The following is a 27,364-nucleotide window of genomic DNA, read 5'->3' as shown; positions in this document are numbered from 1 at the left end:
CCTTTCAGCTTGTTTTCCTTTGGCTTATGCAGGAAATTAGTTTTATCTTGCCTTGCCTATCCATGCATTCATCAGGTCTCTTCTTCCTCCCTCTAATAACTTCATGACATGTTGGCCAAGTGCAGTCACCATTGAAAGATGTGCATAGAGTTTGAAAGTTAATTAAATTTCTAGAGGTTTGTGTGCTCTGGCTGCCAGGTAGATGAGAGAGACCCATGATAGGGGCTGCGCTGAGGGAGAGTTAAGCAGAGTTCAGCTCTTTGGCAGCAGCAAAGGAAGGGTCAGTCACTGTGCACACTAGCCAGACAGACAGCACAGATGAATAGGCTGGCCAAGCTGTCCTGGAGCAGCTCCAGACTGGCTGCAGCACAGGCAGTTTCTTGTCCATGGTGGATCTTTCACGATAGATGGCAAGTGAGAGGAGGTATGGGGCTTATTTGAGGTACAAGTAGTGAGACACAAATCTAAAAGAAACCAAATGTCCTGTTGCTCTATGGCTTACAGAACACCACATTTTCCAGTCTAGTTTTAACTGCCCTAACAAAAAGGATGTTCTCGACCACTGCTACGAAATGTGCTGCTGTACCGGATCAGGGAAGTGCCAGTCTGGTGTTTGCCATCCTAGCCAACAGCAGGGAGGGGTCCAAAGAGCTCCAGATCTGAAAGCCTGGATCTTTACATCTCAGCCTCTTTAATGAGAGAGGCATATTGCAGAAGGTTAAATGATCTCTCTAACCCGTGGTCTGCCTACATCACTTCTTTCTACAGATCTGTTGTTATCCATTGCACACTCTACTTCCTCAGGTTGGAGTTTCTGGGTTTTGTCATCATGTTTGCCCTCCAGAGAAAGGCTGTCCCCTCCTGGCATCACCACTCTCATGTCACATCACTAGTGTGTGCCCTGGTATGCCCAGGATGGGGGCCTTTCTGCCTGGGCCTTCTAAGAGTTCAGGATAATACCTGATCTGATTCTCTGCAGGAGCAGCATGTAAGTGCTAAGAACCAGCCAAAGCACATTTCCTAGCTATTGGGTTTAGACTGCTTCCCTAGGCATTGCTGCTGTTTGCTGTCAGAGACAAGATAACTGGGCAGGATGCTTTTTGGTCTGAGCAGACAGGTCTGTCACATGCCTTAGGTAGGAAGGGTGCAGCTGAGAGGACGTGAAAAGGCATGGTTTTCTGGCAGTGTTGTGTGCAGAAGGAGCTTTGATGGAATTGAAAATAAAGCCTTGAGAGACTTTTTACGAAAGCATTTCTGGCAGCTGCGTGCCAGAGCTGAAAGACATTAAGACTAACTTATCTCCCACTTGCCCAGTTCTCCCACAGGCTTTTCTGTATTGCTTTTTGTGCTGTTTCCTGAGTGTGCAACATCCTCTTTTTCCTGGCTCACCAAACCACTATCCCCTCCGGTCACTCCTTAAAACTCTCAATGGCTGAGACAGCCAGTCTCCAGACCCCCTTCCTCCTTGGTTAAAGAGCTGTGCCTGCATTCGTAAACGTGGAGCTATGGGGGAATATGAACTATGAACACATGCATGCACAACGCTACAGCTAACTTGATCCTGCATTTTCCAAAACCCACAAACCCTGCCACTCAGCCAGAAGGAGATTTTTGTTAGCTTTCACCTAGAAAAGGAGCTTTATCATGCGCTTGAGCCAACAGAGGGCAATATATGCAAAATTCAATATTGAGAAGAAATGCTTTTAAAATACAACTCTAAGCAGCCCAGCCCTTACTGTATCTGGAGTCACATATCACAGTGAAAGGCGGCATTCCACTCTGGACCTAAAACCTTCTCGGGCTCCATCAATTAAACCACCACATATGGGGTGGAAGAGACTCAGCAAGGAACTCTCACTAGGGTTCAATGAAAACCAGATGTTGTGGGCACAGCTGTCATGCTTCTTATCAAGAACAACAGAACAGCCCCTGCTGCAGTTTCATCAGGAGCCCTGCCCTTCCTTCCTTTCAGCCCCGGCACTACTGAGAGTCCCTAACCAGAACCAAGTAAAATCCTCATAGCCAAAGCATGCAGGAGTCCTCCCCAAATATCGCTATTTACGTTAGCATACTGTTTATGGATCTCCAAATCAGGGTCCCGCTGTGACTGTCGAAGTGCTTGAGACATGATGAGACAGGCTCCCACTCCTACCTAAGAGTGGCTTCACTCACTCCCTTAAAAATGTAATTTAGTGTTGGCTCCAGAGCTAGAAGGATTAGAGGGAAAGAACTGTGTATTCCCTCCATAGGGATAAAGCTCTGGCCAATTTCATTTACATGAATTATAATGTATTTACCCATAGGGCTCACATGCTGTGTTTTGTTGCTTTAGATGGAATTCCAGATTGCTAAATTCCAATTGTATAAATGATAACAGATTGCTGCTGTGACTGCACCCATGAAAGCACACGGGAATTGTGCAGGATATGCCCTGAAGGACATGAGTCATCCTGACCTACAGGCAGTGAACTCTGCTTTAGAAATGTGGTTCAAAGCAAGGGTTTCTCATGAGAGATCAGAAGTCCTATGCCAAGGTTGGGTCTTTGCCCAAGGACCTGTTTTGCTCTGCATTTCCTTGGGTCCTTTTGCCACAGAGTGATTTTGCAAGACCAGCTAGTCTACTGGTGACAGCAACGTTATTGTTGTTCGCACTTGTAAATGATATGCTGAAACCAAATTTACCTAAATTTAATTACAAATAAAGAAGTGGAAGAAGGGAAATAGCCCTGCAAACAAAACAAAACATTTTGTTTGGCCTGACACAGAAATTTTTTTGGGGGTGAGAAAAGAGAAATATTTCAGTTTCTTGTCAACCCAAAACACTATTTTTTCTCAATTCCTTACTCAACTCAAAACCAAATTATTTTCACAGTGATACTTCTGAAGACTGCTGAGTCCAGCTGGACCCATGAGTGGAGTTTAGGTGCGTGAGGATTGTGGCTAAGAGTTCTGGACTTCAATTCAGACTATTAGTGCATCCATTGTCATATTACTGTTTCACAGACTGACACCCAGACACTGGTGTACACAGTTGCTCTGAATAAGCCACTGAAGCTGCAGTCAGAATAATACAGTCAGTTGCTTTTCTAGCTGCAGCAAAGTCAGTTGTAAAGGTTACCACCTGGCATCCAACCTGCAGCTGTTCTCCACTGCCCTCGTAACGGCGCGTGTGCTCTCTGCCTGTGCCTCTTCTATCAACATGATCCTGTGGTTTTCAGGAACTTTTAAAAACTTGTTGTCAAAGATAAAACAAAAATCACTTGCTTTAAACACATCTATTCCTGACAGCATATGCCAGGCATGAGCGTGAGGGAGAAGAATTAATATAGAGGCCTTTTAAGATAAAGAGACATCTTGCAGCAATCCTGATGGCTTGTCTGTGTGGAAATCAGATTGCATGCCAGGTGTTTTGTAAGCAGAACACAGTAATTTAAAGGCAAAATTGACCCTTTGTGACCTGTATGATATGTGGAGCCAGTGCACATGTTTTTCTCTTCTGTTCAGCTGATGTGTTTCAGAAATAGCATGTACAGCTCAGATCTGCAGAAACAGGTAGTTACCTACTAATATAAAAGTAAGTCCAACTTCTCTTTAAATACCCTGATGCTCCAACAAACAGATCTGCCTTGGATCTTAGAGTGACTCATCATAAGCCATCTGATACCTTATTTTAAACCTGCTACTCTCAGGCAGAGATCAGCTGCAGGTATTTTAACAAGAAGCCACTCTAGCTGATCCTTCATTTTAATCTGTGATAAACCTGATGTCCTAGAACTGCCTGATGTCATGGGGAGGAAGAAGACAACACATGGAGGAACTATTTGTTTACCCACATAAATACAAACACATTCTTATTTTAGACCAGAAGCTGTTTGAGGCAATGACTGTCATGCATTGTGGCTGTGTCTGCTGTTATTTTAGTGTAGGGCTTCAGTGTATTCAGAGGTCCAGATTCTCCAGTGTCCCTACTACCAACAAAAAAAGCTGGCTAGCGGGCTTCAACTTCAGAAAGAGCCAAATGGCCATTCGGGAAAGGAAACTAAAGTTGAGAAGTGGGTTTACTCACTTTTCAGCAGTGATCCTACAAGTAGTGTGGGTGCTATTGTGTCCATACTCAAGCCTCACACTTCTTGTTAATGGAGATGGTGGGGTATATAATAGTGGTTGAATTGTTTGCAGCTTCTGGGTAGACCAATACTACTCCTGTTCAGAATATGAGGTTAGGAGACAGCGTGAAGCAGTTGTGAGTTGTTCTTACCAGAAGCCATTAAGATGCTGCTGTTGACAAACAGGCAGAGAATACAACATCCACTTTTTGAAAAAAAGTGCTATTTCTGTGGCCTTTTTCAGGGACTTCTGGGCACAAATCTATATTTCTGCCTAACGTTTGACTGCAATAGGAAGTGCTTTGCAAGTGCTTTCAAAGGCTTGATGCTGTTGTGATTCACCTACTTAGCTGCACTAGTATCTGAGGACTGAGTGTGTGTTCACGGTAACTCTTAGATTATAGAGCTGTTTGGAACAGGGACTTAGTCTTGATCACATGCAAATAGAATAAATAGAAGTAGTGTTTATGCAGCCTTCTGTAGATCTTCACTCTTTTTGTATGAGGTGGGACTACTCTGAGTCAAACCCACCACTAATTTATCAAAAAGAGTTATAACCAACATTCAGCATGAAAAACTAATCCTGTGAACTCTTGTTTCTGACACATTTGTGTTGGATGGTTGAGAATGGTAGGTTGGAAAGAGAGGTGCAGATGTACCCATGCCCGTCCCTCCTTATGGGTTTTATGGTATCTCAGAAGAGCAAAACTCACTTTGCTGAGTGACACCAGGATGAAACCTCTCTACCTCATCTACTGTTTTGATGCAAGCTTTGACGTAGTTCTTGGATTTGTTTGAGATAGATAGGTTTAAATGTTGTTTGGTGATGGGGTAATAAAAGTCATAGACAGAGACATACACAACATGATTGCACATACCTTTTTTCCTAAGGAAGGTGGGCTAGGAGTATGTTATAAGATGACTAGCAGGGCATTAAAATGATAGGGAGTGACTGTGAAATATGCCCTGTTTCCCATGTGTATGTATTCACTGTTGTAATTGGCCACATTCTCAGAGGATGTAAATTGAGAGAGCTTCACTGGAGTTAACAGTCGCTGGGACACTTTGTAGGCACCAGGGAACCCGAATGTGCTGCTCCAAAGAGAGAGTTAAGCCCCACTTGTGCATAGAAGGCGGGAGAAACACTGCCCTTTTCTGCCTTTGCAAGTCATGTCCTTTTAGCAATTGTAAAAGCCCAGGCCCCTGGGGACCTCACGAGTGTCAAAGCCATGGGGACCCCTGGGGCTGCGGTCCCAGCACCCTCCACAGTGCTGTCCCAGCATTTAACTCCACTAGGGCACGTCAGAGCTTAGGTTTCATGCTTGAAGTTGCTGCTATCTCTAAGCAGCGGGGTCACTTTGCCACACAATGGGCATTGCCAAAACTACAGCCATGACAAATGTGAAACATGGTGTCAAATGCGGAACAGGTGGGCTCTGAGTTCCTAGGGGTGCCTTTTGTCGGTGACAAAGTGAGCTTGTGCAACACCTTTCCAAAGCATTAACATGCTGTCTTGACACATCTGCTCCTGGCGCGCTAACTGGCAGGTGGTTGAAAATAGATAAGCAAAGAGAAAGGGCCAGATTGTGAGAAAACTAAGACATACCCCAGGATTGTGTCTGGGCTCAGATATTTCAAAATTAGTTGGAGAGAGCCTGGTGTTTCTCTGATAGATACACAACCAGGAAGAAATTTGAGGCTGAGCTATTTCAAGGGTTGGCTGAAATTTCTAAGGCTGTGTGAAGAACATCGCCCTCTGTTCAAGGAAGGGCTCAGACTTCAGTGCAGTGGCACTACAACTGATCTAACCACTGCCATGACCCCACTCTCCCCACCCCATCTTCAGCTGCACGTTTCTGTCTCCCTTCTTGCACTTCTCTGGCAATTGTAAGCTCTGCACTGAGCTGGTTCATGGTGCTGACCAGGCAGAAAAAGCCAGCTGATGTAGCAAGCTGAAACGGCTCAGCAGAGATTCCAACAACAGGAATGCATGAGCAGGGAGGGGTGGGAGCATAGAAACATATCTTCCAGTACTTAGATTACCTTCGGCTGTCATGGAACCCCCTCCAGCACACCTTGCTGACAGGACAGAGGGAGGAGGTCTGCGTTATTGGTAAGGCCACTGTGTATTGTGGCTGTATGGCTACCTCCTCAACGCCACCATCTCAGGTGGCTGTTCCAGCTCCATATTGTAGCACATGACAAATTCCTCTGTGTCAGCAGTGGGCTGGATTGGGGAACTGATCCCACTGGAAATAAAAATAAGTATATTTTTCTGAATAAGATCTATTCACTGATCTGTTCACCAATGTGTTTGCATGATCATGTAGGCTGGAACAGCTTGGGGAGCAGTGTGCCAGTGGAGTTAGGTGAGAATTAGTACAGGATGGTAGTTGGGGAAACAAGAAAGGCAGTAATACCCAGGGATGGTTTTGCCCCTAAATACTTTTAATAAGTAATATGAAAGCAGAGATACAGAGATTGACTGCTCCAAGGAAGCGAATTATGTTGGAAAATATGTTTTAATTGATGCATTGCTAAAAGCTGCTTAGCATCATCTGTAGCCAAATTACTAGCGATTTTCCTTGGTGGAGCCTAGGTCGTCTTTGTTGTGCTCTCAGAAGCTTGATAGATATTTGTTGGGAGTTGCAGTACTGCTCAGGACATACAGCAGCCCTTTCGTATTAGAAACATCCAACTTTCTGATCATGTGTTGCTGCCTTAGAGCATGCTTACACTGCAGACAGCTGGAATAAACAGCTTGAAAAGCAGAAACCCTCATGGGCACAATGTGTGGAGGTCAGTGCAGTCAGTACAAAGCCCCCATCCCCTTGCTGGGTACCTTTGCAACTCGGGAGGCTTGAAGCTGTACCACACCAAGTGCCTGAACTACCAAGGGGCAAATAAGGTTTTGAAGCAGTACCTGTCTTTCCTTGTCCCTTGAGGGCCTTATCCTCCTCTGGGATGGGACATACTTACAATGTACAGCCCCCTTCAGCAGCTTAGCATTCACCATCCCAGAAGCACTTCAGCTTCTCACCCTACTCCCCCTCTTCTAGAATTTTGCCCACTGTAGTGGCCTGAACCTCCTTCTCTTTTCCAGCCAATATATTTGTCCAAGTTTGTTAATGGGCAGTTTACCTCCTTTTGTTCTTCTGTGCATTTTGTTAGCGAAAGCAAAAAGCTCTTACCGTTCCCTGGCTTTACCATTCCTGTGTTCCCAGACAGCAATTTCTTCCAGCTAGCTTCTGCTGATGAGATAGTCTGTACCATTTAAACAGATTAAATGAACCAGGTCAGACTGTAGTGCCTAGAGATTGGCTTGGCCTGCCATACACAGTGAGAAAGTTGAATCTGATGCTTTCTCTTTGCTTGCTATAATCACAGTTTATTAGGACACACAGTTTGTGTAGAGGCATGTCCATGTTCTGTCTTCTGGCCTTGCTCTTGGGTGCCCTGGACTGAAAAACAAATAGCAAGGGAGAGGCAGAGAAACAAAATCACTCTGTGAAATATAAAAGAGGGAGCTGGGAGATCCTGGATAATATCTGAGTTCCTTTGAAGTGAAGGCTGAATAGATTAGGAAAAGTGTAATTGAATTAAAGCCACTCTTTTTTGGAGTAGATATACTTTTACCCTGGCTAAGCAATTTCCTGGTTGAGTTTTTTATCCCTTTCCAGCACCTGCTCGTTTCAGAGGGCAACACTCCAGAGATTACTCTGAGCCAGTGCCAAGAGCCAGCATTTCTCACTCCCCTCTCACCCGCCTCCGCCCCCTGCACTGCTCTGGACACACACCCTGATATAGAATGACAGCACATTGCCACAATTTAAATGACGCTGCCTCTGCCTCTTCAGAAGGACAGGTCCTCCAGAGAGCACAAGCCACAGCAGCTGTCCACCCTTGCAAAGAACCTCTTCATCATGGCACATAAAGCAGCACATTTGGCCTTTAAGTCGCGCTGGCACAAGACAGACGAAGAACTTTGTCGGCACAGTATGTCCTTCATCTTGCATAAGGCGATCCAAAACGACTTCTTTCAGAGTTACCTTTATCTGCTGGAAAAGCTCCCCCTGGGTGAGTAGCTGGTGGGCAGGAGCGTCTGTGTGTGTGTGTGTGTGACCATGGTCCAGAAAGATACATCATGTTAGATGGTAGAGTGCAGACATATTAATGACAACAAGTAGTAGTTTTGAGAAGCCTGGCTAGAGAGACTACAGTGCTAGCTAAACCATTCGGTACTCTCTCTCTCAGCTCCCTCTAATTCAGTACCCCGTTGTTTTATCTAAATGCTCCACAGATTGTTAGAGGGGGGCAAGGGAAAGACCACAAGACTGAAAGAAAGTTTGGTTTCTGGCTGATGATTCCTTTTTTTGTCACCATTCAAGTAAAGCATGGATTGACCTCTTTGGAACTTGGAAGGACAAACGCAAAACTAGCAGAGCTGACAGGCCTTACTTTCTGTTGCCTGCTACCTGTTTCGTTTTCATTCACTGCGTCCTAAGCCTTGTCGTTTGTATTGTTTTGGACAAGTGCTTGAAAGGTAATGATTTTTAAAATTTTTTTCAAGAATCTTTGTAATCCTGATCTCTGCAGCAGGCTGTCTAACCTACTGTTTATTATCTGGGAGGAAAATGCTTCCAAAATGTTTGTTTATAGCGAAATTTCAGTGAAAGCCTCTGGTACAGGATGCCACGACATTTCTTTTAGATGCAGAAAATGAATGTTCATATCTTATGAAAATTTGACCCTGAATAAGAAACAAAATTTCCCCAGGACAATATAGCTAAAAACTAGATTTGACTTGACTCTGTATTACATTAGCATGTCACTTCTTAAGCAGAATTATTCAGCCGCCACTCGACGTTAGAACTGTAGGAATTTAAGATGGAAAGGATGTGTCTGTGCAATCTGTTAAACTACCCTTCACAATGAATTCTTGAGGGCTCCTTCCTGATTGAATGATCCATTTAGGCAAGTGGATTATCTTACCTGATTGTGTGAAACTATACAGACCCGAGTAAGAACTCTGCTCAAGTTGGTAGAATTCATGAGTCCTGTAAAGAGAGAAAGCAATTCTCTGTTATCTTAGTATTTTGATGTGGCTTTTCAAATGCAGCAATATCTGCAGCTATTTAAAATGAAACATGGGAGATAAATACTCCTATCCCTAGTGGTGGATAGCTGTGAATGATGGAAAGGAAGGAAAGATGGAAAGGAAGGAAAGTCAATTATAGGTCAATGGAATCTCAAGAAGTATATGAAAATGTTATTCTTTCATTTGTTTTGAAAATAAACACAACATATGAGAAACTGAGCAGGATTTCCTACAGTGTTAACTGCTAGTGTAAGTACTAATAGATCATTTTAAGGGTAGAAGGTACCATTATGAACATCTAGCTTAGAATTTAATGTAAAAGTTCCTGCATTGTACTTGTAACTTATGACTGGGTCACAGTATATGTTTATGAAGACGAAAACACCTTGGTTTAAGGGCTGCAAATGACTGAGAATCCATCAGTCCATCATTAAGCTGTTTCGAGGCCTAATTGCTTTACTCTTGTAAAACTATATTTTATTTCTTGTCTGAGTTTTATCTGAATTTCCATTCCCAGCCAACAAGCTTTGTAAAATATTCCTGTCAGACTAAAGATCCCCACTGCCAGGCTTTTCATGACCTGTATCATTAAAACTTCACTAAAGAGCTTACAAGCTTATTGCCAGCCTATGCAAATTAGTCTGACTCCATGGAAAAAGTACTGTGAGTCCAGCCTTCATGTGAACATGCAGTATGTCTGTTACTCCATGGTTATTGTCATGAAGTAAAAGTATGTGTAAGGACAGGTACCGTGGGGTAGCTCGTGCACTGTGAATACACATCCAAGAAACTTCACAGCATGCTAGGATGGGTGGAAATCAGATGGGTAAAAAGTGGTTGGGTGACTGGGCTCAGAAAGTCGTGGTCAAATCTCGAGGTCAGTGGAGTAGCACAAGGGTCTGTCCTGGGACCTGTCCTGTTCAATGTCTTTATCAATAACCTGGAGGAGGTGAAGGACTGCTTGGTCATCACGTTTGCAGATTGCAGCCAACTGGCAGGACTTGTCCGCAAGTTCTAGGTCAGGACTGCCATCCAGAGGCAGCTATTGGCTGGAGGAAGGAGGCCGTGGGAACCTAGTGAAATTCAAATTCACTGAAATTCAAAGGCAAATGCCAAGTCCTGTACCTGGAAAGGAAGAACCTTTGGCAACGACAACATGGCCTGGGCAGTGGCTGACCAGGGAGCAGCCCTGCTTGGTAGGGTTTTGGTAGACAGCAACTGAATATGACCAAGCAGTGTGTCCTGGAAGCAAAGGCGGCCAACAGTATCCTGGAATGTATTAACAAAAGCATAGCTAGTTGATCGAGGGAAGTCATTATCCCCTTCTATGCATCAGTCATTAGACAATACATGTGGAGTCTTGACATGCCCTGTGAAGAGAGACAAAGGGAATGGGGCATGTTCAGCCAGAGGAGACAGCTTCAGGGAGACCAAATATCAGCCTGCCAGTACCTACAAGAACATCATGAAGAAGATTAAGCTGAGCTCTGCACACTGGTGTGAGGCAGGAGGACAAGAGACAGTGGCCATAAATGGAAACAAAGTTCAGACTGGCTGTACAGAAAAACTTTCCCCATGAGGACAGTCAGGCATTGGAACAAGTTGCCAAGGGAGGTCATACAATTCTCCCATCACTGGGGGCTTTCAAAACCTAGCTGAATAAAGTCCTGATGAACCTCATCTGACCTCATGTCTGTCCCTGCTTTGAGCAGAAGTTTGGACTAGGGACCTCCTTAGGTCCCTTCCAACCTGGATTATCCTGTGATCCAGTGCTCTCTGTGATGGAGAGGACAGAATGTGGCGGGTCTGAACATGTCTGCAGAATGACATTTTCCAGTTCAGTTCAGAGTGGAACTGAGCAGAAATGAACTTCAAGCTTCGAGACCAGATCCAGATATCTTTATGTAAACAGTATTAAACGACTAAAGCAACACTAAGACTGTGACCTAGCAGGGTAGTTAAGCGTGTGCTTAACTCTGAACATGAATAATAACACTGAAATCAAGCCTCACATTGAAACTTGCAGTGCTTCCCAGGGTCAGCAAGTTAGAAAGCTTTCTTCAAGCTATGCTAACTCCATGCTCCCCCAACTCCATTGCTAGGTTCGGTGGTGGAGCACTTTTAGGCATGTTTACTTATGAGCTGAGCATATCTGGTATCACAGCCTGTTAAGAGAAACATGTCACTTTTACAGACCAGGGTAACATTTATAAATAAGAGACATGAGTAACTTTAGGCCCTCATCCAACAATGTACTTAAATGTGTGTGAATGCCCTTAAGCCGAGTGGACTTTAATGGAGCTACTCAGATGCTGGAAATTATGCATGTGTTTACATGGGCTGTGGGACTCAGCGCCAGTGGGGTGAGATCTGCAGTGGAAAACTTAGATGATAGGCCCATAGAGACAAATATTCCCGTGTGTGAGGCACGTGCCTGTAAGTAAAATCTGCTTTGGGGGTGGGCTGATGTTCATCCTCTATAAAACAGATTTTAAATGGTTCTTGGACCACAGTAGAGAGGTGAATTCTACCCTGCACCCAGATAAGTATATTTCAACTGATGCACAAAGCAGATGTTACATTTAAAAGGGAATACTCAGCCAAACTGGAATTAGTTCAATATCTTGCAGAAAGCAGTTGGAGCCACAAAACAAGGTTCACAAATAAAAACTTCAAAAAAATTACTTGCAACATTTACTTCTGCCAGGGAAATTTAGCTGAGTAAACTCTGCAACCAAGAACTGTATGACAGTCTACTGCAGGTTGGGATTGCACCTGGTCTTACGTCTTAAGTGGTCCATTTCTCTGGAGGTTTAGATCGGATACATTGGGAAACAAAATTTTGAACTGATCCATAAGATAATACTAGAGGTAATGTTCTGGACTTTGCAGGGCAAAAGGGGTTAGGTAGATACTCTCTGTTTAGTCTGGGACTTGGCATTCAGCTGTAGATCACCACTCTGCATCCAGACTGTGTTTGCAGCGACTGAAAATTAACGTCTCATGACTGGAGTGACCTTTAGGGAGCCAGTTTAGTTCTCAGCCTGCTTTTGCAGTGGGTTTGTCTTAACCATCTCCACTTGGGGGACTTGCCAGCAGATTCAGCTGAGAGACCAAGTGTGCCATGAAAAAAGCTTCTTCTTACTTTACTAGAAACACATTTCTAACCTTAAACCTTACAATTTACCTGCCTTAACACTGAAAACCTTGTCTGTGAAAGACAGCTGCCCCCCTCCCAATATCTGAGAGACTTGCAGTCTCCATCATCCTATCCTGCCTATGCCCTACTTTACAAAGTTCATTGAAATCAGGCTGTGTATCCATAACAGACCTCACAAGTATTTCATTTCCTGATGCACAAGATAGTCCCATATGGGTCATGGAAAGGGAGATGCCTCTGGCTAGACAGGTCCTGTGATGAGGGGGAGGTGTGCTGGAGCAGAGCTGCAACACTAACTGCCACCAAGGACGTGTGTGCCTCCTTGCACTTCTCTTTCAGGGTGGATTCCTGCAACCTGGCAAACCTCCTTCTCCCTCTGGTCCTGCTGCTGGAGCCTGCATGCCAGGCACAGCTGTGAGGCAGATCAGAGGTGAGGCTGATTGGCTGTGTCTGGAAAATTGGGTTGCGCATTGGGAGAGTTGGCAGTGTTGCAAATTCATGAGAAGGAGGAGTAACACTGAGGGAGCAAGAGGTGGAAATCATCCCTACCGTGATCTAGCACTGCATGAGTGAGACTGTGGGTCTGCAGGAGAAGACTTTGGGTACAGTGCCACCCTTTAAGTTAGCCTGTATCCTTGCATGCCCTCAAGTGGGAGACTCGCATAAAAAGATCTTTGCAAACTTCAGTGCATAGAGAAGACCCTATGGATGCAAAGCCCAGAGCTGGTTTCAGATGCCAGCATGTAAGGCAGGGCTCTGGGGCCCCAGCTGGGCCGGGAGGAGCCACAGTCAGCTGGTGTATGCATGCAAGTCCTGCAGGCATTCTGCAAGCCTGATACTGCTTCTGAATGAGAAATCTGAGCGCGCACAATACAGATCTGATATCCTGAACAGCATATCGTCCCCATGTGTTGCCTTGGGTCAAGCTTATGTTTCGAGTAGAAGGACTCTGAATATTTGTTGTTCATGCTGCCAGCTGCCTGCAACACTCTGTCCTAGTGTGCAGACAGCCCGTAAATGCCTTTCACTTCAATCTAGCAAAATGGGATAAATCACTGGTCCTTGTTAGGTCCATTAAACAAGCTCTAGAAATCATCACTGGACTCTTATATGGAAGATCTTGCAAAGCTGACATGCAGGGATTCAGTTCTGTTCACCAGGCAGGCTGGCATATGAAATGGAGAAAAAAAGAGACACAGAGAAAACAAGATGGTGCCACTCCCTGGGGGAAGATGGAGGTCATTTACTGGAAGAATCACAGCCACCGATGGAGTCCTTTTCCCAGGCTCTGGAAGCCACCCTGGCCAAGTTGTGCTGGGGATTGGCTGCTGCCCCCTTTGTATTAATTTCTTCAGCTAAATGGTTTCTTCTGAGTATGTGAATATAATCAGTGGAGTGTGTAAAACTCCCAGGTTTGACCCTTGCTGGGCTCAGTGCTTCTTGTGGTATAAATTTCTCAGGCATAACATAAATGTGTAATGGATTAAAGCTTTAATAGTATCCGTTCGGCAGTTGACTTAAGCAGGTGATGACAAGAGGGGCTGGTAATGCTGCTTTTGTTGGATGAAGGATATGCCGGGCATGCTGCTTATGTGTAACCCAATAGCACTATTCTGTTCGGAGTGGTCCTTGGTGGTAATTATTCCCCATCCTACTTCCTTTGTCCCCCCCTCATTTGCCTCCAAAATGTCATTCTCCTGCTGAGGATGGGCAGGCACACACTTATCATTCCCTGCTGAGCTTGCTTGCCCTCAATAAATACATTCCAGGCTTATATTCAGGGCCTCTGGCCTAGCTCTCATCCTCTGCATGGAGAGCATAATTCCTGTTCCCCAGCCGGTGTAAGCAAGGCCTGGCCTGTTCAGACCCTTCCCAGCAGCGACCGGCAGTGCTCCCATGGAAGTTTAAAGATGCACTGACAAAGCATTGCTCCCTGGTCCTTCTGTGTAGGCAGCTGGCAGGGAGCTCTCCCCTTCTGTTGTTATTAACCCAAAAGGTGTTTGCTGCTGGATCATTTCCAGTTCCTGGAGCATGCTGGGAATCTGCAGCAGAGCTGGTCTTACACTGCAAGGTGGTGCTCGCAAAGACTTGTTCCCAGTGTGACTTCATCCCTCCTTACTGCTTAGCTTTCACAGACAGGCTTGTAGTTGTGTTTTTGTTGGAAGGTCTGTCATACACACAGGAAAATCCCTGGACACTTGTATGCACACATGAGACAGTCAGAGGTGCTGGATTCCAAGCAAACTGTTTATGGCCTGCCTCAATCCAAACTTCTGGGCTTCAAAACATAACTGCTTTTGATATGCTGGTGCACATCGAGTATAGAAGAACTCAGGATGCGGAGGATAGACCTCAGTTTTTTAAAGAATAGGGGAAAATAGCCCTTCACCCAGCAAATCTCACAGGTTTTATTAAAACAGCTTCAAACTTAGGATTGCTGTATATTACCAGCAAAATAGCCAAGCAATTAAAAGAAACATCCAAGCCTCCAGCACACAGGAACTTTCCAGTATATCACCCACTGATTATCTCGCTCCTTGATCTGTGACAGATGAAAATTTCAGACTGTCTCTTCTAAATTGTCTTCCCCCCTGTATACTCATTTAGGCCTGAGACTACCATCTGCTCTTTGGTTCAGCTTACTTGCAGATTGTACAGCATCACTAAAGATAAACCAGAGCAAGTGCCTCATTTATCCACTCTCTTCTTGGTGCACTCTCTGTGCAACTGTCAATGGCTAGAAAGCATATGTGGAAATCTGCAGAACAGTTAGGTTTGTGATAGCAGAATTGATGACCCTGCATAGCAATAAATGCTGCCCACAGTTTTTCTGGAAGCAAATCAACCCCCTTGCTCTCTTTGGCATGCATGTTCACTTCAAACTTGAAATGATTTTTCACTGACATGAAAACAAAATGTGATGACAAAAACAATGTCTGAGCTGGGGAGGCACTGAATTTGCCCAGGGGGGTCTGTATCCCTTCAAAGTCTTGCAGGATTAAATCCAACACCTTCCTTCTACCTTTACTTTAGAAACAGAGGTTTGGTGATTTGAAGGCTCAACTTCAGTTTATAGATCTTCACCATCCTGCCTTCAGAGCAATAAACTAAACCAGAAATATGTCATTAACAATAAAATAGTGATTTATCTGCTTGCAGTGAAACTTTACGCTTTGACAAGTCAAGTTATCAATGGGGAGATGCAGTTCTACGCCAGGGCCAAACACTTCTACCGGGAGGTGCCAGCCACAGAAGAGGGCATGATGGGAGACTACATTGAGCTCTCCAATACAGACATTGAATCCTCCAGGGAGTTTCTCAGGAGGTTTGTTGGGGTGAGTCATTTAATCCCATCTTCTGCAAGAAACAGTGGTGATGTGTCATAAATGACACACACTGTGCCCAGTCACATGTATTTTAAATGGCACCATATGTCATATTTGATATGCAGTCACAGGTCATAACTGTCATTGGGTCTAGTAATGTATTCTGCCAGGTCATGCATCATCATGAGTACACATTTTGCCTGGCCTTATGTCAGTATTTACCTGGTTCGCATCCTTTTCTTATGCTCCAAAGCTGCAAAGAGGATTGTGCAAGGAGTTCTTATAGCTGTGTTTGGGGGAGGTTAATTCTCAGTGCAGGACTGGGACCTTTCATGATAAAATCCTTGCTGGCTTTAGTGGGAGATTTGTCTGCGCAAATTCCTGGAGTCCATTTGGGAAAGCAGCTGGGACTAAATGCCAAGTTTCTGTTTTGCCTATTTATAGATATTTCTGAGAATGCTGCAATGAAACGCAGCCCTTCCCCTCCCTCCTCCCCAAACATTACGAGTATATAGAATAAGCTACCCATTAGGAAAAATATTTTTTTCTTGAACATTCCAGTGTCATTGGGGACCTTTGCAGGCAGATTGCTAAAGGTCTGTAAACATCTTCAAAGGTCTGCTTTGACCTGAGATGCAAAGAGATGCCAAGTAGGATTTTAAAAGCACCTACAAAGCAATATCACTTTGGCACTTAGGTTTCCGAAAATCTTGTTGATGCCTAAATGTGTCTTTGGGAATCTGCAAATCTTTAAAAGTGTGGACTGATGGGTTTCTGACTGCCCTTCCCTCATCCCAGTGGAAAAGCCCACTAAATTAGCACAACAACAGTATTAGATGCTAAAGAATCCACAAAACTACAGGAAAACAAATTTCTTAAGTTCTCCTGGTTACAAAATGACTAGTTCTATATAATGCTACCATAGATCTCTCATTTTCTGCTCAAATGTACAAATTTGGGATAGCCAGATGACCTTTTTTTAGTCTTAATGATCTACTGTGGAAAAAAGTTCAATAAGTTAATTAGATGTTGTGTATAAAAAAGGGCACAATTTAAATGGTTTGGGAGGGAAAATGAGTGTGGCTTAACAACACATAGAAATCCTGTAGAGCAGTGAAGGACAAGTGATGGCAAAGTTTGCTGTACCTAATAGAGGCTTTTGGGGCAGTGAGCCAGCGAAATAGAAGTGAACAGCTACATTTTTTTATTAACAGTCATTTGTATTAATGCTAATGCAAAAAGGCTTCACAACATTTCAAAGCCTCACTATATCAGGCTTTCTACAAACACAAAGTAAGAAAACACAAAGGAAGTTCAGCAAGGCAGCTGAACCTGATGGTAAAATGGCATTTTCAGAAAAAATTAAATGCAACTTATAAGCCTAGAGCCAGCTCCAGGAACATTCCTTAAATTTTAATTAAGTCTTATTTTAAGGACATTCGTGGAATTCAAGTGGTGCATAAGCGTGTACCCAGGGAAAGATTTCACACTTCCTAGACATCGTAGAGATTCAGTTTCCTGAGCGGCAGGTTTATATCACACTGTTATGCTTTCTCATCTCCAAGACCCGAAAAGGAAAGAACTACAGTCTGTAGCAGAGTTTCACATGCCAAAGAGAAATCATACCCAATGCATCAGGTGTGATGACAGATACAAAATACTCCAGAGCAGAGTTCCAATTCCTATTATTAGCCAGGGATAGAAAGGATACTCTGAATGGCCAAGATCAAACAAGAAAAAAAAAAGGAACAGAAAGGATTCTGCACATTTTGCTAATTCTGATTTAGTTTGTTAAAGCCTGTCCTCTCTTGGGATACATTCAATTGGTTATGTTACTTATGGTTTATTTTCCTTTCTTACTGCTGCAATTTGAATCCTACTCAACCAGATACAGATATTTACTGGCTTTCTGTGGTAGTGACTTTACCGTAAGACTAATTTGAGTTATGTCTTCCCAAGTTTATGGCTCTGAATATTTTATTTTTCTAATAAGGTGATGAAGATATAGAAAAAAGCAATTTGCTCCACCCTAATATAAACTATACTTTCTTTTTTAAAGAGAAGTTTAACAAAATCAGAAAATAGGAAAATTAGTTTCAGATCAACTGAACATATTTCACTTAATTTTTTTTAATTGTTTTATCCTCTGAAAAAATTTTCTCTTTGTTTTCAAGAGTTCAAGTCAGTTCCAAAATGAAAAATGCTGTTTAGAAATGAAAAGTTGACAAGTTGGGGTTTTTCTTCCTTGAAAGTTGTGAAGAAGAAGTATCTTGACATTTTCAACATTCTTTCCCATGTTTTTTGGCTATAACTATTCTCTAGATTTGAAATATCAATTTCACAGAGAGTTTTATTCTTCCAAAACTTTATTTTCTGGCAAAAATAGTGCTCCTTAAACAACGGTTGCCCAGTTCCACTCAAATTACCCCTCTTGAGTTAGTTTGGCTGGTGTGGAAATGCCACACAGTGACATTTCCCTTACATGACTGATGTTGCATACCTTCATGTATGGCATTTCTTAGCACAATTCTTAGCACCACTGTAAACTGAGCTACAGATTTCTTTACCGTTGGAGAATTTATGTTGCCTGGGCACATGGAAGGAATTACAGAAAGGACTAAGGACTTCACTTATATTTTAGCCTGTCTCCTTCCCAGGTGAGTCAAACTGAGCTAAAAGTGCCACTGTGCTCAAGTTAAGAGGTTTTATGTGTGTGTGGGCAGAACTCAAACCAAGAGCAACATTACTTGAGCCAACAGTGCTGTACAGACAAGCTATAGGCTGTCTTAGGTACAGTCATACTTGAAGGGTTATCAGCAGAACTATATCACTGCATATTTACGGCAATGTATTAATGCCAGTTAAAGCCTTGATGTCCACATAGACACTGTGTTTTCAAGTGCCTAATCCAGAGGTAATATGTAAAAAAAGGAAATAAAGAAAACAAAGAAACCATTCATTCAGGAATAGTTGTGAGCTATAGGTGTGTGAAATAATACAGATGGAGATTATATTAACTTTACAGCTCCCTTACTGCCCTAAACCCTTTCTCCCCTAAACCCTTTCTCCCTTTCTTGCCCTCAGTTCACCTGTGTGATTGGTTACTTGCTGAATCAAAAGCTTCTTGAAAGTGATTTTTCTCCTGTTTGATCAAGGGGATGGAAGAGATGTTGTTGAAAACCTGATTTTTTTTTTTTTTTGATTTAGAAAGAAAACCAGTGTGATTTTTATCTATTTCTGAACTCTGGGGTTTTTTTATCCTACATATCTACACTGCCTCCCTGCCCTTCCAAGACCTGAAGTAGCATCAGGAACATATTCTACAGCTCTTTTATCCCTAAGGAAATTTGTGAGTGCCCTATTTAGCTTTACAGAAGAATTTTTGAGTGGGTATGTGTCCTAAATGATAATGATTCTGAGTAATGGGAAGCAGGTAATCGGAGGAGCAGTCAGTCTTAAATTTTGAAGCGTGTTCTGGCTTAAAATTTTCACTTATACTATTTTTTTAAATAAGGAGTCTGATTTTCAACTCAATTAGGCTTTTGGGAAAATGATTGCCTTCCAAAGAAAATGTTAATACCCTGTCAAAGCTCTGAGCACTTCCAAACTGAAAATATATTAACTGAACATGGAATTATGTCAACATTTTCATTACAAATGGAGCTGTGGTGCTTCACAGGGCTTCTCAACTGACTGCCTGATGCTCTTGCTCCCTTTCAGCGAAGTGTGAGATCAAGCTTCATCTCCCATGATTGTTCCCTTTCCTTCTTCTCAATGGCAAATGGAGATGTGTCATCAGAGGTCCTTCCCATGACACATCATGGGAGATGAATTCCCTGTTTCGAGTGAGGTACTGTGACTGTAGGTTCTCTGTAACACAAATGTCAAAGAAGTTATATGGCTTTTTGTCAAATTCTGTTGGTTGTTTTGGTAAATCATCCTGGTTTTCTCACCAGCTTTCTCAAAGATTTTTACTTAATCCCAGTAATGTAGACCTGTATGTATCTGCCAGCAAACAATATGGAAATCCACCTTATAAAGATCCAAGACACAGTTCCTTCTCCTTTCATGAGCTCCTTGTTACAGCTTAGCCTGGTCCTCAGTAAAAGCCACATGGTCCTACGTGCAGCCTGTGAATGAAGAATGGCTCACATTTTCTGGCTAACTACAAACAGGTAGTCTCCAGAGTCCAATAGGGTTGAAGGCTTGTGGACTCTTGCACGCATCGGGAGATTAATCTTCCTAGGTATACAAATTGGGACCAGCAGCACTGGAAACTGGTGAGAGCCTTTGAGGTCCTTGTGCTCTTTCTACAGTTACTCTATGTAACCAGATGCTCAGCTGGGCTATTCATAGTCATGTCAGTGACGGTACTGTCCTTTGACCTTAATAATCTACTGAATTACCCACTGAAGCAAGGCCAAAAAAGCAGTGACTTATGTGATTTATGCTTGGTCATTACAGAGGGTGTCTCCCAATAAGCAGGAAGAGCAAGACTCTTCCTGGCCTTATTTCTTTTAAGAGCAGTGAAGCTGCGGCAGGGACTTTGGCCCATAGCTTTCACTTCAACACTCAGTTCCAGAGGACAGGGAAAAGGTGTTTACATTTGCTTTTAATATATTTCTTTAACAGATAACTTTGGCCAGGGGAGCTCCAATCCCACACTCAGTGCATGTACAGACGTACAATTTCTTTTTTACAGAACAGCAACAGGCCCTTTAGAGCCTTTTTATAGCTAGAATGGAAGCTTTAGGGGTGAAATACAGCTTTCATTATAAAGCTCCTTTAACAGTGACTCATTATTTTCTCATAGACATAGCCTTTGTGCCACATTTTTTCATGTCTCTGTCCAGAATGATATTTATGAAGAAAAAAAGAACAGTTAAGCAAAATCTACTCAATCATCTTTCTTGTCTCTATGCCTAAAAAAGAAATTCTGTATATGCTCCAGTCCAAACTTTTTGAGTTGGCATAAGTTACCTACAAATCCAAAAGCTACATTCAAACACAGCTTGTTTTGAAAACCACACTTTTATCCCAAGGATGCTGTGTATCTGCAGAGATGTCCATGAGCACTTTGGGAGTTCTGTGATGCAGAAGTTCCTTCTTGCATGCAGTATTTGGTATATGCTTACTTTTTTGTGAGGCCTTTACAAGGCTTAGAATGAGGCTTATCTAGCCATGTAGTTGGTTGTGAGGTATGAATATTTGACAGATGAAGTGGCAAGGACTTTACAAAGACCAGCGGATCTTCTGAGAAAGCTAGGAGCTTGTGAAAGATTATGTCTCTTCTTATACCAAGCAAAAACTTACTGTACAGCAATAAATGCAGGGCTGCATTGAGGAAGTCCCATCAACAGCAGCCTGGGAACATAGCAGCCCAGGTTGGCTCACACAGAGGTACCCAGGTTCTTATCAATCTTGCAAAAGCCCTGTACAAATAAGGAGATGAGACTAAAGCCACTAGGCTTGGTGGACTAAAGGCCATAGCGGGTAACACAGTTGCTATGATCTTTCAGGTGCTATTTTTCACATTTCAAATTATCTTCTTGTATCCCACAGGGGGTGGGGAAAGCTGGCACCAACCGCGCCCTGGACTGCGGCTCTGGGATAGGTCGTATCAGCAAGCATGTCCTGTTACCAGTTTTCAAGAGCGTGGAACTGGTGGATATGATGGAAAATTTCCTGGCTGAGGTTCCAAACTACCTGCAGGGCAAGGAGGACAGAGTAGAGATGTATTATTGCAAAAGCCTCCAGGAATTCACTCCAGCCCAACAAAGATATGATGTCATCTGGATTCAGTGGGTTTCAGGTTAGTTCAGCATGATTCATCCAGCCCAGCATCTCACAGAACTATACAGCCTGTGATAAAGTTTGTTAAAAGAATGGTGCAGCTGTAAAAGGATGTTCTCAAATCTTTGGGACTGCTTCCTAAAATCTCACAAAAGACTTCTGAGAGTTCTCCCCAGCCACATGCACAGTGGGTACAAATCAAGTTGGTTTTTTTCAGGTCACGTACTGGAGGAAGGTACATGTTCTTGGAGAGTAGCTTGCATACTAAGGTGCAGCTGAGGAGAAGGCCTTATATATGGGTTTTCTTGAGCAGGAACCCTCCTTCTTAGCTGCCAGTGCTGCAGACAGATACACGGGGTTGGCTTCATCTGTGGGCAGGGATTTCTGAATCTGATGATTATCCAGATTTGGGGGTATTTCAGGAAACAATCTGAAAAAAAACCATAGCGAAATCACCAATACCTATAAACCAGATCGTATTTTATACATGCAGTGATGCTTATCAAACAGGTTCACTTAGCTATGTCCTACCGTACCCTCTCATGTAAGAAATATCTGCTTCTTCTCCTGCAGCCACCCCAGTGAATGCCCTGCAGCATTAAGAGCCGCAAACTGGCAGTCAGATAATGTGGGCTATGTTTGTCACAAAAAAAAAAAGGTACTTAGTGTTTTCTAGAAAACCTGCTGCAGTGCCTAACTGTCCTTCCAGAAAGAAGGTTTTCTCCTAGTCTGTGAACCTAAGTGTCCATGGTGCAGTTTCAGCTGGCAGAAGTCATTATTCTAAAGCACAAGAGGAGGCCTGAACAATTCCTTCTCTCCAAAACGCTGGAGATAGTTTCTTGCTAGGCAAAAAGAAAGATAAAGGTAGAGAGATTAGCACAGAAGATGGTTTTATTCAGGAGTACTTACTTGTCCTCTACACATAGTCTTAAAAAGTAATGAAACTTGAGCTTCTTAGAACAGGTCTTTATAGCTCTACAGGCAAATTGCTTCAGAACAGTATCATTTTCCTTTGTATTTTTGCTTTTCTTGAATAACCAGTCATTGAAGTAAATGTAACTCCTGCCTCATCTTTTGAGCAAATCTGAGTCAACATGAAACTGAATGAACTAAGACTTGTCTGAGGCTGTGCTGATCAGCTATGTGGCTGCTAATGAAGGGAGCATATGCCTTCTCTTTAGCACAGACACAGAATCTCCTTCCTCCATCAGTTTCAATGAATTATGTAGTGATCTTAAGTATTAATCAAACTTCTATCCCAATCTTGAATTTGGCTGAAATACACCAACAAGCTCAGCGCTTTTTGGTGGAGTGAGGGTAGGACTGTCTGGTAGAGGGCAACACCACGAAGATCTTATTTTCTTAGGAAAGTAGGCTAAAAGCTAATGTACGAGAACATTAAGTTCCAAATTAGGTTTTCAGAAGCTTCAATGAGTCTTGCCAATGCAATCTTGATTTGTCTTATGTATGCTTAAGTATATGAGCCCAGGCTATTATTTTATGAAAAAATAAAAGTGCAAGTTTACATTTCATATAGAAATTACCATTTTCCTTCAACTTGAAAGTTATTCAGCTTTAGGCTTTGGGGTTTTTTTCTTTTTCTTTTTTTTGGGGGGGTGGTTAAAGAAACCTGACATGCTATGTCAAAATGTGGTTTTGAAATGACAACTTCCATTTATAAAAGTTTAAATCTTCCATCAAGAAAACTAAATATTTTTACTAGAAAACACAAATGATTATTTTTTTCAAGTCTTTCAGTTTCTGACCACCTGTCCTTGTTAATTCATTTTAGATGTTTCACTTGTGAGAGTTCTCATTTTGCTCTTCTCTGAGCCCTGCACTACTGATCTCAACATAACAGAAGTATTGATATTTGAGAAGGAAGGATAAATAACACAATCTCAGTAACAAGTTGAAAAAAGTACTATTTTTAAATGTATATGGTATATGCAGAAATCACAACAGTATGGGGTAATATAAAGAGTTTATTTAGCAGTGTGGAAGGTCTTGCATTCCTCACTGGATCTTTGATCCAGAACTCCTTTGATGGATACATAATGTTACACAAAGTTACAGAGATTTGTAGCAGTAAAAGACAGAAGGGACTGTTAGATTATCTAGTTTGACCTGCTGTATGTCACAAGCTGTTATATTCATTCCTTTACCCTTGTACTGAGCCAGTAGTTTGTGTTCAATTAAAACGTATCTTGAGAAATTCAACCACACTTGATTTGAGAACTTCAAGAGGTGGTAAACACTACTTCTGTTGGTAGTTTCAAATGGGTAATTACTTACACTGTTAAACAGTTGTCACTTATTTCCAGTATGAATTCGTTTGGCTCCAGCTTCCTGCCACTGATTCTTATTATGACTTTAACCACCAGATTAAAGAACCCTTCAGCACCCAGTATTTTCTCCAGTATTCCCATTGACTTCTGTCCACATCTGTTGCTACTGCTAATATGGATCCTAAATATTGATTTGAGTTTGTAATTGTTGATCTTGTTGATTTGCTCAAGATTTCATAATTAAATCTGGTAGGACTAGAACTTCTGCAATAAATAGGGAATGGAGACTCAGATCAAGGCACCATTCTGATGTGTATGGGGGAGTCTGTTTGAATGGTTAATAGTGGTCTATTTTCCATCTTTTCATCTGTAGGATATCTGACAGATAAAGATCTCCTGGAGTTTCTCATCCGGTGCCAGAATGGCCTGAAGGATAATGGTGTTATCATTCTCAAGGACAATGTAGCCAGGGAGGGCTGTATCCTGGATTGTCTGGATAGTAGTGTGATCCGAGACCTGAACATTCTCCACAGCCTCATTGAAATGAGTGGACTCACCATCCTACGAGAGGAGAGGCAGGAGGGATTCCCTGAGCAGTGTGTCCCTGTCTGGATGTTGGCCATGCAGAAAGGCCCTGGCCATTCCTGATTGCATAGTGAGACTGCAGAGACTGGACTATGGATGAACCACAGGACTGGGAAGGAGAAAAGCATCTACTAGAATCCTCCTAACCATGCAGTGCTACTACTATAACTCTAGGGCAGCAACTCCTAAAGGATCAGGAGAGAATTACAATTGAGCCAGCTTCAGGGAATAGTCTGCTTCTAAATCCTGCCTGCTTCATCATTCTGTCCATTTTTAAAAGCCTTTCTAACAGCTCCTTGTCAGATCTCTCTTTGATTAAGGAGTTAATACTGGACAAAACTCAAATAATAGAAAATAATCGGTTCTGAAGTTTCTGTAGTGTCTAATTCATTTTGGAGTGTTCTGTATGAGGTATTAACAAATCACCCTGGGTTTTGCCATAGCACTTAAATCTTCTTGGAATTTAAGAAGGATCTGTAGGATCACCAAAGCAGGAAATTTAAGTAACTTCTGGAAAATCTAACCCAAATTTTGACTGTCATCACTATCTGTACTTTAAAATATTTAAGCAAAAAATGTAAGGAAAATTTTATCCATTTGTTGGCATCAGCTATGCAGGGTTTTTTTGTTTGTTTGTTTGTTTGTTTCCATTTCTGTCAGTTTGGACAATAAGACAACCTGGTTAATTTTCCATTTTTGGGAACTATTTTATCTTCCTGATGTTTCTACCATAGAACAATAGTGGTGTGTAAAGGTTTTTGCACTCCAGAGGAAAACTTAAATGATAAATACATGCATGTTTGCATTGAAATTTTGTGAAAAGATTGCCCCACAAATTACGTTCTGGAAAATATTTTTTCAAAATGTTCACAGTGGAAACCACTTGAAAGCTTCTCTTTATTATTCATACCACTGTAAATTTCTTTCTTTCCCACATTCAGAACGAGTCTGGCACCATATGCAGAGCTAATGGGATTTCATGGGGTGTTAATAGTAAGACTGTAAGAAGAACTAATACAGTATTGTATTAATTAACAACTGTACTAAACTGCAGAGGGTGTTAGTGTAACCCAAAAGCATCTATGATTTATATTCAAACAGCAGCTGTATAAGCCTGGATTTGAAAATACTAACACACATACCATCTCCTTAAGGCTCACAGAAATTACAAATTAAGCTTCTTGTCCTCTTCATATAGGTGCAGAAAGTACTGTGGGAGGACAGAAGTTCATTTTGCAAAAAAATTCAGAATTTGAAATTCTGCTTCATTCTGAATGAGGACAAGAAGGGAGAATATTGAAATTCTTTAGGAAGGAAAACCACCCAACCACAGACTTTTCCAAGTTGATTAAAATTTTTCATTCAGACAAAATCAAATGTTTCTTTTGCTTTGGACTTTTAAAATAATTTGCACTTAAAATATTATTAAATGCAGTAAAAAGCAAATTCAATATGGCTTATTCAAAATTTTAGAAATTAATGATGACGTTAGAATGGACTGTTCTGACTCTGTCAGAATTTTTATCATGTTTTATTCCCCTGAAATGCAATTCTGGCAAAATTTAGCAAACTTTTTAAAGAGTTGCATTATGACAAACCTCCATGTTCTGATAGAAAGGGGTTCTATAAAACATCCTCCACATGACTGTAGGCACAATTGTCTGTGTCAAATATTGTCATCTGTGTTAGATTAACTCGCATAGAAGCCTGAAGATAACGAGATCAGGGAATGTCTCAGCTGGATTTTAGTATACTTTGCCATCCTTTGATAACAAATCTCCAGTTTTGGTTTTAATTGCACAACTCATCTTCTCTAGCAATACGGTTGCATATGTTGAGAATTTCCAGTTTATGGTAGAGGGCTTCCTGCCATCAGATCTTATCCAGTAGTTGTTCTCTAAATGTGCCATCACTAATTGTAGCATTAAGGAAAACAACCCTGGTGATTTGGTGAATATTCTGGCATTTCATATAGCTTAGAAACCTATGGTTCCCATGACACAGATGCTTCTGGAATGTTTTGGCTAATTCTTCCATTCTAATAAACTGGTAATGAATGTAAATTTAGTATATAACATTGTTAAAAACGCTAGGTGATCACTTACATTCTGGAATTGTCCCCAGAACTAAGCGCTTCAAATTCCCTTTAAGCCACTACAATGCTTTCATTCTGCCGAGGCTGCTAAAACTTGCTGTGGTCTTTGTGTGCATATGAGAATGTGTAGATATCTGAAGGAAACCCAGTCATTTGTTTTACAGGAAAGAGGCATCAGTCCTATAGTTAGTAACACTGGTTAGGAATAACAGGAGAATATTTAAAAGACCTTTACATGGATTACAAATTAATTTGTCCTTCATCATTTTTTCTTCCAGTCAGAGACATCTGCCATAGTGCAGAATACTTGGGGACTGCTGGAGATCCTAATACAATCGTGTCTGTGCCAGGCATATCTGAATGGTGTTGGTCTCTACAATGGTGAGAGAACGGCATTGTGGAAATAGGGAAGTAAACAACTTTATGCAAATAAACAATTTCGTAGAAATCTAAACAGCTGCCACATCTCACAGGGCAGAATATATCAGCTGTTCACTTACACACCAGAGTGGGTGCTGTTCAGTAATGAGAGACGTGGTTCCAAGATGGATATAGAATGTAAAGTGGTTTAGGATGAAAGGTAGAATATAAATGACTGGTACTGTTATCAGTGAAATACATTTTTCAAGGTAAAAATGTTCTTCCTGTATTTTGTACATCTTTCCTATTTGAATTTCCAGAGTACCTATACATAAACATATAATGAAAATTGGTTCCCTTAACTATGTGAGAACAGAGACAAGTAAAATCTTAATTTAGTAGAAAACCCCATACTTCATGTTTCCCACATTCCTGGAAATTAACGTTTCATGGCTGTGTTGCTTCCACAGTAAAATATTAAAGCTTTTCTGGTGACATAATGAACCCCAAGAGTAAAGAAACACAAGCCCTCCAGGGGCTTAAATGCATGAGA

At 42.0% G+C, this 27,364-nt stretch overlaps 1 protein-coding gene across 1 annotated transcript; it reads left to right on the top strand.

Moving 5' to 3' along the window:
• The first annotated feature begins 7,963 nt into the window (after window positions 1-7,963).
• Window positions 7,964-26,860, top strand: NTMT2 (N-terminal Xaa-Pro-Lys N-methyltransferase 2). The gene is made up of 4 exons (XM_075038468.1): window positions 7,964-8,183; window positions 15,524-15,699; window positions 21,253-21,502; window positions 24,145-26,860. The coding sequence occupies exons 1-4, from the start codon at window positions 8,030-8,032 to the stop codon at window positions 24,417-24,419; spliced, it is 855 nt and encodes a 284-aa protein (XP_074894569.1). The 5' UTR covers window positions 7,964-8,029; the 3' UTR covers window positions 24,420-26,860.
• The last annotated feature ends 504 nt before the right edge of the window (window positions 26,861-27,364 follow it).

Source organism: Buteo buteo, chromosome 10 (assembly GCF_964188355.1).
Source record: "Buteo buteo chromosome 10, bButBut1.hap1.1, whole genome shotgun sequence".
Taxonomy (NCBI): Eukaryota; Metazoa; Chordata; class Aves; order Accipitriformes; family Accipitridae; genus Buteo; species Buteo buteo.
The sequence above is the reverse complement of the archived record's forward strand: the minus strand, read 5'-3'. Positions and strand labels throughout refer to the sequence as shown.

Coding starts and splice junctions, on each gene's coding strand:
- NTMT2 (XM_075038468.1), top strand. CDS start 8,030: ATGGCACATAAAGCAGCACATTTGGCCTTTAAGTCGCGCTGGCACAAG. Junction 15,700..21,252: donor TTCTCAGGAGGTTTGTTGGG/GTGAGTCATTTA, acceptor TGTATCCCACAG/GGGGTGGGGAAAGCTGGCAC. Junction 21,503..24,144: donor CTGGATTCAGTGGGTTTCAG/GTTAGTTCAGCA, acceptor TTTCATCTGTAG/GATATCTGACAGATAAAGAT.